The 12,729-nt window shown below is 38.9% G+C and overlaps 1 protein-coding gene across 1 annotated transcript in view; it reads right to left on the bottom strand.

The window, feature by feature from the left end:
* Positions 1-2,014: 2,014 nt before the first annotated feature.
* The window catches only part of CPS1 (carbamoyl-phosphate synthase 1, mitochondrial), a 165,038-nt gene continuing 154,323 nt past the window's right edge, over positions 2,015-12,729 (bottom strand). The window contains exons 35-38 of the mRNA XM_006872744.1: positions 6,008-6,067; positions 5,145-5,257; positions 3,128-3,257; positions 2,015-2,462 (exon numbers count right to left, since the gene is read on the bottom strand). Coding sequence (XP_006872806.1) covers positions 2,364-2,462; positions 3,128-3,257; positions 5,145-5,257; positions 6,008-6,067 — 402 coding nt within the window. The 3' untranslated portion in view covers positions 2,015-2,363. The remainder of the gene's footprint in view (positions 2,463-3,127; positions 3,258-5,144; positions 5,258-6,007; positions 6,068-12,729) is intronic.

Below are 12,729 nucleotides of genomic sequence, written 5' to 3'. Positions count from 1 at the left end.
GGAATAATCATGGAGAAGGAGGAAATGCATTTAAAAGACTTTCATGTAGATATATTCAAAATTGTAACTCATTGACTAGAATAAAATCATTATAGTATTGTGATCTTCACAAAACTACGTTTTAGTTGGTAAATCTGGGGTGTGGTATTATCCTCATCAGGTAATACGGATTTGATTCTGAATGGTTTTAATTACCTTGCTCTGTGTTATGCAAGGTATTTGTTTGGAACTTTATTATATATTTGTGGCAATATTTAGGAGCCCTGGTGGCACATGGTTCAAATGCTTGGCTGCTCAAAACAGTTCAGTGGTTTGAACCTGTCATCTGCTTTACTTGAGAAGGATGTGACAGTCTGTTTCCAGAAAGATACATAGCCTTGGATATCTTATGGGCAGTTCTATGCTGTCCTATGAGTCAGAATAGAATTGTCAAAAATGGGTTGTTTTGGCTGGGCAATGTGAAATCAGAGTTTGTTGTAGCTAGCAATATGCTTTGAAAAGATCCACAGCAAAGGTGGTATATATCCATATAATTACATCATATGTTTGTTGTTGTTGAGTGCCTTGGAGTCGATTGCAACCCATACTGACCCTGTATAAGATTTCTGAGGAGCAGCTGGTGAGCTTGAAGTGCCTACCTTCCAGTTCAAACATCAGTGGTTCAAATGACCTTGCAGTTCAACACATTAACCTGCAGTGTCACATCATATAACACTGGGATGAATTGGCTCAGTGGTGACAGCAATAGGCTGAAGCTTAACGATTGTGAGGAAGGCAGAGGATCAGACAGCGTTTCCTTCTGTGTTGCATGGGGTCTCTGTGAGTCAGAAGGAACCCTATAACACCTAACAGCAACACATAATACATTTTATAATGAAGCCTGTGAGCAAGCAGAAACAAGGGAAAAAAAGGTAAGCTTTAGTTTGAACATTAATTTACATATTCTATATAGGTTGGTATAGAAAATAAATAAATAAATGAGGTGATCTTTGTCCAAAACCTTGTTTCATCATGGAAGATAACAGATTTATGTACTAAAGGTAAAAAAATAATAATAATAATAAATGCAACAAAACACTGTATTCTCTCTTCATAGTATTTTATTGAAAAGTTCACAATTAAAGCACTTGTAATAACACAAAAAGTTTAAAAGCAACAAAATCTGCTATGTATTATGAAGAAATGGGGTGCATGGAGAAGAAATGGGAACCTTGAGCCTAAAGTATAAGGAATGTGTTATCTGGTAAAGGACTCAGTAGGGGTAAACAAACTCTGTAATGTGAAGGGAATAAACATGAGTTCCATGCTATTCTAAAATTGGGGGAAAGTACAGGTGGCAAAATGTGAAGATTTAACTTAGACCAGGTTAAGAAGGAATGAATATAGCTAAAGCAGCTCAGAAACCACATGTCTACCTCTGCTATTCACTTCAAAACCCCTCCAAGCCAGTCCTTTAAAAACATCCACACTTTAAAGATGTCCATCACACTCCCTATGAAGGGATCTGATATTCCTGGATGTACCAGATAGGTGAGAATCAAAAAGAGGAAGTACACAAACTTCATAATCAAGGGCTTACAACTTAAATCTATATCTCATTTTAATAAATTTGCATAATGTTCTGTCTTGTCAAAATGTCCTGAGTCTGGCAGATGCTATTTAAAAATAATATAGCAGTGTCTGTAAATTCCCCAGGTTGCAAACATCAGAGCGACACCAGGACTCCGTAAGTGTAACTCATACTGTCCCTTTAATGTTATGGAAATTTGCCCACACTTTGAAATGATTGAACAAACCCGATTTGCAACCAACCCTTGGTCACAATCATCTTCACTCTCTGTACGTGCAGCTTTTAAGTCACTGAAATGACTTTGAGACTTTCCTTGCTCTAATCAACTCAGTGCCATTGAGTTGATTTTGATAAGAACCATATGCACCTGTTCTGACTTGCCTACAAATTTGTCGTAAGGACATAGTTTAGGAATGTCTCTCATTCATAATCCAACAACTGCCTGTATAGAGTTTAAAAGATAAGGCAGCAACTTTTCTCAGCTTGATCAGCACCATAAAATGTTAGCTGCAAAAAGCATGAAGGCAAACTTAGCCTATCCAAAAAGAAGGCTTTCATAAACTGAGGAATTCTCATGAAAAACAAGTTACTTAAGAAGGACTCGCTGAGTGAAATTTTGAAGATTGATGGACAACAATTTAATCGTGAGAGATACAGAATATTAAGGATACAGAGTAAACTAAAATAAAGTTTAGTATCTATATTCGTCTTTGGGAAACAAAGTTGGGAATCTCTTCCTTTAGATAAACATGCCTTAGGCCAGTTTAAGAATGGGGATGGCAGTCAGGCTTCTCTATGCTGCCTTCCCAGCACTGTACTGTCTGTAGTGGAAAAGACTCTTGGAGTCTACGGTGCGAGATTTCTGCACAGCTTCAGCAAAAAGTTTGGTCACCTGAAAACATAATGGTAAAGACTTTAGTAACATTCATGTCATAAAAATGAATGACCGTGAAGCAGGAATGAAAAGTCAGGTTTTCTACTTCAAGAATAAACTGAAATTTTGACTTTAAGACTCCTGTATCTCATAAGCCTCCATAAATAAGATTATTCCCTCCTCCATAGAAATATTAAAGCTGATTTAGGGGGAAAATTATGATGGGCAGAAAGCTAATGGGTATCAAAGAACAATTCTTCCTGTTATTAAACGCAGTGGATTACATCCAAGTGAAACTGAACATTTTGTGATCATTTTCTGTGAATTGGACAAATTATAATTAACTTATTGCTTTTATATGGTGGCTTTCATTTAGAAACAACAGAATACAAGTTTGTATCTCCAATCGAGGACACAGCAACATTTTTTTTTTTTTTCAAGGAATAATTGTGTGAGGATCAGTAGCATCAGATGATCTCAACAGCTTGGGCATCCATTGTCTCATTTTGAACAACAGCCTACCATGTCAGCATCATTAATTCGCATTCTTAAAACAATTCCTCTCTACTCAGAATGCTAAGAGGAGGGGAAAGAGAGGTGTGCATCTGTCGCAAAGCACTGGTAAAGGAGGTACAGAAATAGAAGCCTCATGGAGTTTAAATCTCAAAAACAAAAACACAGACCTGGAAATTGGTGAGGAGAGCGATTCCACTGTCAACAGCTGTCCTTCGAATCACGTAATTATCATGGACAAACTTTGTATTGTTATTTGGGAGGTTAATCACTAGGTCAATGCTCCCATCTCTAATCAGCCTGGAAGAATAAACAACATAGATAAAAAACTTGCAGTTGGCTGTATGTTTTATAATGAATTTAGAAAGGACTAACATAAATCACCCTCTTTGCCATTCAAGTCAAGTCCATGCTGAGTGACTGCCACCTGCTCTCCTTTATCCCTAACTAGATTTCCAAATTACACTCATTTGGGGATTATGATTTTTTTTTTATAGTGTTCTTGAAAGCTTTCTGAGGAAAGTCTGACTAATAGAATGGACATGTGCATTCTCTCTTTAAAGTGTGATCTGTCCGTAGAAAGAATTGGAAATCTGGTAGGCCTTTAGGTATTTCACACAAAGAGGTAATTCCTCCACCATTGAAGGTCATTCTGCCCCAGCCCTCCTCCCTCACATTAAAGTTACTTGATTTCTGACTTCCCACTGTTTCTCAGCAGGTGATATGAGAATGTAAGTTGCCTGATTTTTTAATTAAACGACTTCTTTTGCTGGGCTGCTACACATACTGTTGTTGTTAAGTACCATTGATTTGGTTCTGACTCATAGTAACCTTGTATAGAGTTTCCGATGAGTGGCTGATGAGTTTGAAGCACCAACTTTGAAGCTGAAATGGACCTTTTGGTCCAGTGCTACACTAGGACTCTACTACACATACTAGGAGACAGTTAAATGTTTTAGCGGACATGGAGTCCTGGTGTGGCATTGTGGGATAAAGCAGTGGGCCTCAAGGTTGGTTTAAACCACAAGGTCAGTGGTTCAAACTCACCAGCTGCAACCTTGGAAACCCTATACAGGGTCACTATGAGTGGGAACCAACTCTATGGCACTTAATAGCAACAACAAATTGCTTTGCAAAGCTCTAAAATTCTTGGGAGCCTGCAAAGGTCTGAACACAATGCCATTGTTTCATTAATTTCAATAATGACTTACAGGTTGATTTCTTAAGAGTGCTAACAAGTAACATATGCATAGAATTTGGTCTGACTTAGTCATAGTAGATGTAACATGCTGGTGTAACCAAGGATTCTCTCCTAGTCATATTACACCTATATCTTAGGCATAATAGGATCCCTGGTCACACAGTGGTTAAACACTCAACTGCTAACTGAAAGCTACCAACAACTCTGCAGGAGAAAGAGGGTTACTATTAGTTGGAACCAACTGGACAGCAATGTTTTATTTTGTTTTGTTTTGTTTTTGTTTTTGTAAGATATAGCAACAAATGTGATTAAAATTAACAAATTAGGAAATCCAATGAATGAAATTATCTGTAGTCTACTACATATACCAAGTGCTCAATGAATTGACTCCTTGATGTACAACCTCCATGAAATGCAATTGATAAATTGTGTTTTTAATGGACACATACAAACACAATATGTTGAACATGAAATAAGATGCATTGCATTACATTCTCATGCCCTCACGGAGATCCCAGTGTCCATCAAGGAAAGCACCCTTATTAGGGAGTATTTTGAAGGATCTCACATATGAACATGAAAGCATGGGCACAGTGTATTATATAGTGATGGCTAAATTAACAAAGGAGCTCTGATAGCATAGTAGTTACGAATCGGGCTGTGAACCGTAAGGTCAACAGTTCGAAATTATCAGCTGTTCTGCAGGAAAAGATGAGGCTTTCTGCTCCTGTAAAGATTTACAGCCTCAGAAACCCTGTACAGGGTCGCTATGAGTCAGAACCAATTCCATGCCACATAACCAACCAACCAACCAAGTTAACAAAAGTGAAATTTTACTTTAATTCACATTTATTCATTTTTAATTGCTTGACTAAGAGGGCTTCAAAAAGACTTGCAATAAGGTGAACTCTTCATATCATATTGATCCCCAAAATTAATCCTCTACTTATTTTGTTATCTCAGAACACAATCAACCTGGTTCTTACTTTCTGACAGAAGAGAGGCTGGGGTTCTGTCCTTCCTGAGATGGCCAAGCCACAGGGGTGGCAGGGACGTTGTTGGCATTGAGCCAGTCTGATGTGGCCTCTGTGGCAAAGAGCTGCAGTAAAATGGGGGGGCGGGAGGAAGGAATGGATACTTTTTAATGGCACAAAGAATGCTGAGACTTGTATGACATTTGAACACATAGGAGAGAAAACTGCTAAATATGAGAAGTAACACGGGGCCATGATTAGACACTTAGACTTAGAATCCAAAGGCATAAGTGCTTTAAATAGTTCCCAAATATTTGCAGTGATGAAAAAAAATCTAAAAACCTTGACTGTAACTTCTTCTGTAGAGAAGAAAACTACTGAATTATATATGGCTGAGAATTCACTGTTATCAGGTCCACAAAACCCCCAGGCCACAGGCCTACCCTGAGCCTTGCGAATCATATGTTTCACAGAACCAAGATTTGTGTACAGATATTCACTGCAAAGAAAGTTTACCTGTCATGCTAACACCTGGAAAATATGACCTCATATGGAAACAGGAAAGAATAGAGGAAAATTATGCAGAAATACACTGGAATTTTTTCTCAATTCTGCTTAAATAAACATTATAAGATATTAGTAGAAAACTACTATTCAGTTTGTGGTAATTTTTGTAAAAACTAAGACCAATCTTTATAATTATTTTATTCCATTTAAGTTTTGAAACTACTGAGATTCTAGGACATATTTAGAGCTATTTCTTTCCCTAAAACCCTTCAATATTTAATTTTCATTGTTTTCTCTGGGTGTCTGCTTTTTATGGACAGATACCAATACTAACAGAAACAACTTGGGAAGAAATGAATATAATGTACCTTGAAACCTTCATTGTGTAATTGTTCAGCTACACCAAGGAATCTTGGACGGAATGATTGCTGAAAAGTAAATAAACAAAATTTACTTGCTAGATATGTATATATATATATATATTTTTTTTTTTTAAGTTTTCGTTGTGAGGTTTACATGGGAGAACATCAGCTTACACACATCCTAACATATTTCATTTCATTGCAATGACTACAACCCCTTCCATGCATCATCAAATAACCAAAGGATACATCTCACAGGCCTGCCCCCTCACCACCAGCACACAACCCTTCTCCCTCCCTGAGTCCAGTGTCTCCAGCTGCTCCCAGTGTCTCCATCTGTCCACATCATCACCACTGTCTCCATCCCTGGCATCACTGCCTTTCTGGGTAGGGTCCCACTCTCCATTCTTCTCACTTGATGGTCCCAGGGACCTCTGCTACTGGGCTGCAAAATCAATCACTCCCCTCCTTTTGTCAAAAAAACATCAACCTCTATATTTCCTACCCTCACAGTCAGTCCTGATGACAATTATTCACTATTGTATCACAAGAGTCTTATCCCCATTTCCTTTCGCCAGCCTGGACCCAAAAGATTGGACATCATTCAGTAGTGACTATACCTCCCTCCACCCCATCTGGAACCAGGCTCCCTCTTGAAAGCTTGTAAGCCAGTCACGTCTTGCCTTTATAGGCTCCCCCATTTTGGGTAGCTAATGTCTAAGTTGCCCATCCCTGTCAGCCCTGTGTACAGAGGGAGTGGGAGGGATCCTAGCTGTAAGATTTGTTCCCTTTTTTGAGCTACTACATCTATAAGTATAGGTAAAGTTAATCACATTGTAGCAATTTTTTCTCTCTCTCTCTCTCTCTCTCTCTCTCTCTCTCTCTCTCTTTCTCTTTCTTCTTTCTTCTTCTAGTCGAGTTCTGATCATCCAGCCATCAAAGCCAGGTCAAGTGGGTACTATCTGCAAGTATGGGTGTTCTTGTGCATCGCCCCTCACTTCATATCAGCTGGATGCTTCACTCTCCGCTCTAGTCCTCTGTGGCCATGTCACTGCCTCTGGGCCCAGAAGTCCCCAGGTCTTGCCATACTGCTGGCCATCCATGTCTCCACCCAGGTTCACAGGGGTCTATTGAATGTGGTTGGGCTTAGCTTGCAACTTCATTGCTGTTTTTCCCCCCTCTTCCCCTTATCGGTTATCAATGTGGTCACCAGCCAGACCACATGCCTGCTCATACATTCCCCTTGAGTCTCAGTCTTGGAAGGGGGTTTGCTCTGAGGGGTCCCAACCACTTGACTTGCTGGATCCTGGGTGAAAAGCTTACTTGTTCTTTTAGTAATCAGTCAGACTGCCACTATTGTTTCAGATTTTTCCTGCCAGTCTTTCTTTCACGAAGTACCTTCTGTGTTTCTAGTCACTCCAGGCTGGTCTACTTGTCCTTTCCAGTGTAGATATGTATGCTTTTTATTTAGTCATGTACAATATGGTATTTACTTATGCCATCATAAAAGGCAGTGCCATATGTTGTGGGTTGCTTTATAATCAATGACAAATTTTCTTTTCCTATGCTGAGTTATTTTCCAAGATAGATGGTATTCCATCTACATTACCTTGACCTCTATGTATACATTCTTTTCATTTTGCCTCCAAATTCCTTCACTTCCTACTTAGTAAACTCAGGCCTCATTGGACACAGGAAATTGCCATGAGATAGAATTGACAGCAACTAACAAGAATCTGTTTCTGCAGACTCAGACCCACCCCAAGTTTTGCACAGTTCCTTTTTCTAGTCAGAGAGAATTTAAAGACATCTGGTTAGGAGCTCACCATCATGTCATCCTTGCTGGCTGTTTTGTCTCTTCAACTTGCTTTAATTCTTACATTCTAACACTGTACTGCCCTGGCCTCCCTCCTAGTAGGTTACATGCAAGTCCCTGTAAGAAGTTAATATGTAAAACTCAATTTTCCATTTACCCTAAGGCAATGAAGTATTATGGTTTTAAGAATGGACTCTGAAGTTATTAAATTGCAATTCAAGTTCTGGTTTTAAAATTCACTAATCTTGTGTACTTTGAAAATTTAAGGTCTTTAAGGCTCAATTTTCTTCATTTCTAAAGCAGTGTTGCAAAGAATAGTAGTTCCTACTTCATGAGACTCGAAAACTTATTAAACTATGTGACCTTGCACAAGTTATTGAACCTCTCTTTGTGACAAAGTTTCCTCATTTGTTAAATAGGGATATTTTCATATTCCATGTGAACAGAGCCAGTGTCATAGCATTGCTGATAATATTCAAGGAGCAAATTTATAAGTAAACACTATTTAAGTGTTAGTACAATGCTTCCTGGTGTGGCATGCGGGACAATGTACTGGACTACAAGGTCTGTTTGAACCTCAAGGTCAGTGGTTTGAACCCACCAGCTGCTCCTTGGAAACCCTCTACAGAGTCTTTATGGGTCGGAACTGACTCAATGGCACCTAACAAGGACAATAGCTTCAGCAAGAATCTAGTCTCTGGGAGTCTGAAAAACAATTCTTTTGATTATAATAAGGTTTCTATTGTTGTGTAACTCATATCGACCCTGTATGGGGTTTCTAAGAAGAAGCTGGTGGATTTCAATCACTGACCTTGTGGTTAGCAGCCCACTGCTTATCCTAAATATTTACTGAGAATCATTAATAAGCAAACAGCTGTGCTAAGTTATTGTGTTCTACTATTATTGTAATTAAAATAATTGTTTTGCAGCTTCCCAGAGACTCAATTCTTGCCTCTGAACTTTAGTTTCTAAGCCTGGGTTCCTCTAGTCGACTGCCACACAACACACTCAATCCACCTCCCTGCTCATATGCATGCATTTTACTTCTGGTCAGGCTTCCCTAAGTTCTCATCTCGCTGCTCACATATTTTCCCATAGCCCATTGCTGTGACCTTTGTAGGGCCACAACTAAACCATCTGAGTTGCAGGTCTTGCCTGTCCTGGACTTCTGCACACTGCCATCTGGGTTCCCCATTTCTGAATACCCCTTCTGGGGCCAAGAGCCAGAACTTACAAGAAAGTAATCAGGAACAAAGGTAAACACAGCTAATCAATCAAAGATCAAACCCCTGACCTTGATCTGATTAATGTGAGTGTTTAAACAAACTGAATTAAAAAAATGTAAAGTCATATACAGTTAAAAACATATCCGTTCTTCTTTAAACAGAACATTTTTGTTATTTTTTTTAAAAGAGTTTGTAAATATATGGCATGATTTTATTATTTTAGTAAATGTTTTATAAACTTTCTATTTAGAAATTATATTAGTGATGTTGTTGTTGTTTGGTACCCTTAGAGACCCTGTACAGGATTTCCCAGGCTGTAAATCTCTACTGGAGCACAAAGCCTCACCTTTCTCCCATGGAGTGACTGAGAGGGTTGAACTGTATAGGGTTTCCCAGGAGCGGCTGTTGAGTTTGAACCACCAATCTGAACTGACCTTGTGGTTCAGTTCTAATCCTACAGTGTAGTTGTTGGTAAGTTATGATGAGTCACTTTTGCTTCATAGTGACCCTATCTAGGTCAGTTTTTGAACTGCTGACCTTGTGGTTCGAATTGATCTTGCAGTTCACTCTCCTGCAGAGCCATACCAGGGCTGCATATTAGTCATGTTTGTGTTGCTGTTAAGGGCCACTGAGTCAGTTCCAACCTATGGTGATCCAGTATAGGGTTTGCGAGGAGTGACTAGTGTGCTTGAACTGCTGATGTTGCAGTTCAAACTGATTTTTCAGTCCAATGCATTAACCTGCAGCAACACACCAGGATGGTGGGGGAAAATGTGTGTGTATGTGTTTCCCTACTGTATTAATGACAAGGAGCTCTGGTAGCATAGTGGAGCTGTTACAAATTGGGCTGTTAACCACAAGGTCAGCATTTCTAATCTACCAGTAGCTCCACAGCAAAAAGATGAGGCTTTCATTAAGATTTACAACCCTATACAGGGCTGCTATGACTTCAGGGCTCACAACCACCACCACCATATTAGTTATGTTCTTGTTGTTGTTAAGTGCTGTCGAGTGGGTTCCAACTCATGGATACCCTGCACATGGGTTTCCAGAAGGAGGTTGGTGAGTTGGAAACACCGACCTTGTGGTTCAAACCAAACTTGTGGCCCAATGCTTATCCTATAGTGCCACATCAGGACTCCATATTCATAACAGTGGAGGAGAAAAACAAAACAAAGCAATACATGGATATTATTATTTTTCAGAGTCAAAAACTACAGTTGTGATAAACAAACATATCAAGATCTTTGCTTAATGGTTATAATGTTAAGCCCATAAAGCTCCAAATATTTACTTGCAGAGTCTTTCTGAGTACAGATCTAAATCTTAAAAAAAGATCCAAAGACTTTGTTCAAATAAAAACTTCTTTGAGATTCTGAGCCTCTCAATGCCGGAACTACAATTTTATGAAAAGAAACTACTGACAAACAGAAAAGATAAATGCAATTGGATGACTCTTAGTTAAGGAAGGCTTAGGGATTATTCGAGTCAGTCTTTTAGTATATGAACTGCAACCATGCCCACCGATTTAGGTCCAAACAGTAAAAGAAAAAGGAAAAAAAAAAAGAGCCTAGATGCAAGAAACTCATGGATAGTCATTAAAAAGAAAATAATTCAAAGAGTAAATTTTAGTGACATTGTTGTTAGGTGCCGTTGAGTCCGTATTGACTCTCAGCAAGCCTATGCACAACAGAATAGAACACTGCCCGGTCCTGCGGCAACCTCACAATTATTGCTGTGCTTGAGTCCAGGCTCAGAACTGACTCGATAGCACTTAACAACAACAACATAACTGGTGTGGTGCTGTAGGCTAAGCACTGGACTGCAAGGTCAGGTTGAGCCATAATATCAGCAGTTCAAACACACCAGCTGTTCCTCAGAAACCCTATACAGGGCTGCAATGAGTTAGAACCAACTCAACAGCACTTATCAACAACAAAAACAACTGATGTGACACTGTAGCATAAGCACTGGACTACTAACCACAAGGTTGGTGGTTCACACCCACCAGCTGCTCCTTAGAAACCCAATACAGGGTCACTATGAGTCAGAACCAATTTGATGGCACTTAAGAACAACAACTACATGACTGGTGTGGCACTGTAGTATAAGCACTGGACTACTAACCACAAGGTTGGCAGTTCAAACCCACCAGCTGCTCCTCAAAAACCCTATGCGTGATCACTATGAATCAGATCCATCTGACTTGATGGCTCTTAACAATAGCATGACTGGTGTGGCACTGCAGGATAAGCACTGGGCTGCTAACTACAAGGTCAAACCCACCAGCCACTCCTTGTAAACCCTGTAAAGGGTCACTATGACTCATAACTAACTCAATGGCACTAACAACAACAACCTGTCAGTTTTATTTAAGAACAGGCTAGGCAGATGAATACAACTAACATGTATTTATGTTTGATTCTACATGGAAAGCAAGGAACTGACTTAGGTTTTCTTTCTTTTTTAAGTTTCCTGGAAATTGAGCAAATATACATGACATATTCAATATGAATTTTAGAATTTTGTTAAATCCCTCTTATAAGGAATAATACATTGTGACCTTTTGGTTAACATAGATCAGATTTAAGTAAGCACCATACAAAATGCTCAACATAAAGAAGGTATTCAATAACACACTAATTAACTGATACATTAATGATATACTGAACTAATTCCTCAATCTCTTAGACCTTCCTCTAGCAAAAAATCACTGATAATATATGTTCACATGGTAATATAAATTTTAACCAGGTTTCTAAATAATACCATTTTACAGTGGTTCTCAAAGGGTGGTTCCTGAACCAACAACAGGACCAGCATCACCTAGAGATTTATTCAATATCTGGGGACCCCTACCCCCAATCTACTAAAGTAGGAAGTATGGGAGAGGAGCTCAGGAATCTGTGTTGTAATAAACCTTCAAGTTAATTCTGGTGGACAACCAAGTTTTGTAATAAGAGAGAAGACAGGATGACCACATTTCATTCATCTTGTAATTTGAGGTCTAGGGGCATTAATCTTGGCCAGAATCACAATGAAAAATGTTGCAGGAGGAGAACTAGAGTGGAACTTCTTTTCTTAGCCATTTTAAAGTAAAATAAGTCAGCAAGTTCCCTGAGACCTGCAGACACCAGTCAGAACCTCATTATGGGGTTATTTCAGTGCTGGCCCCCAAGTGGAAAAGATAAATATCTGACAGGACAGTATTGGCAGTTGCTAGCCAAGGCTCCACTCTGCCTTCTGCTCTGTGGTGTTGGCTTTCATAGCCACATTATAAACATCTATAAAACATGTATTGAACACTGGTGACATATAAAACAGGCTCTTTACAAAAGAAATTACAGCTGCCAACTTGCATCTGAGTAGCCTCCAATTTTACAGCTGATTGAAAATACCTGTGTAAGAAGTCATTTGTTGCAAAAGGTGAAAAGTACAAGATGATTTATTTTCTGGGAAATGTTTATAAGGGAGAAAGTCCTATCAAAAAGAAAAAAAAAAACAAGCGTGTGTGTCTGTATATATATACACATACATATATATACATATATATATATACATATATATACATAAATGCATATACATACATACACATGTATACATATAATATATTGTTGTTGTTGTTGTTAAGTGCCGTCGAGTCGATTCCGACCCATAGCGACCCTGTACAGGGTTTCCGAGGGTGT

The sequence above is a fragment of the Chrysochloris asiatica genome, unplaced genomic scaffold, assembly GCF_000296735.1.
Source record: "Chrysochloris asiatica unplaced genomic scaffold, ChrAsi1.0 scaffold00212, whole genome shotgun sequence".
Classification (NCBI taxonomy): Eukaryota; Metazoa; Chordata; class Mammalia; order Afrosoricida; family Chrysochloridae; genus Chrysochloris; species Chrysochloris asiatica.
This window is presented reverse-complemented; position numbering and strand designations above follow the sequence as displayed.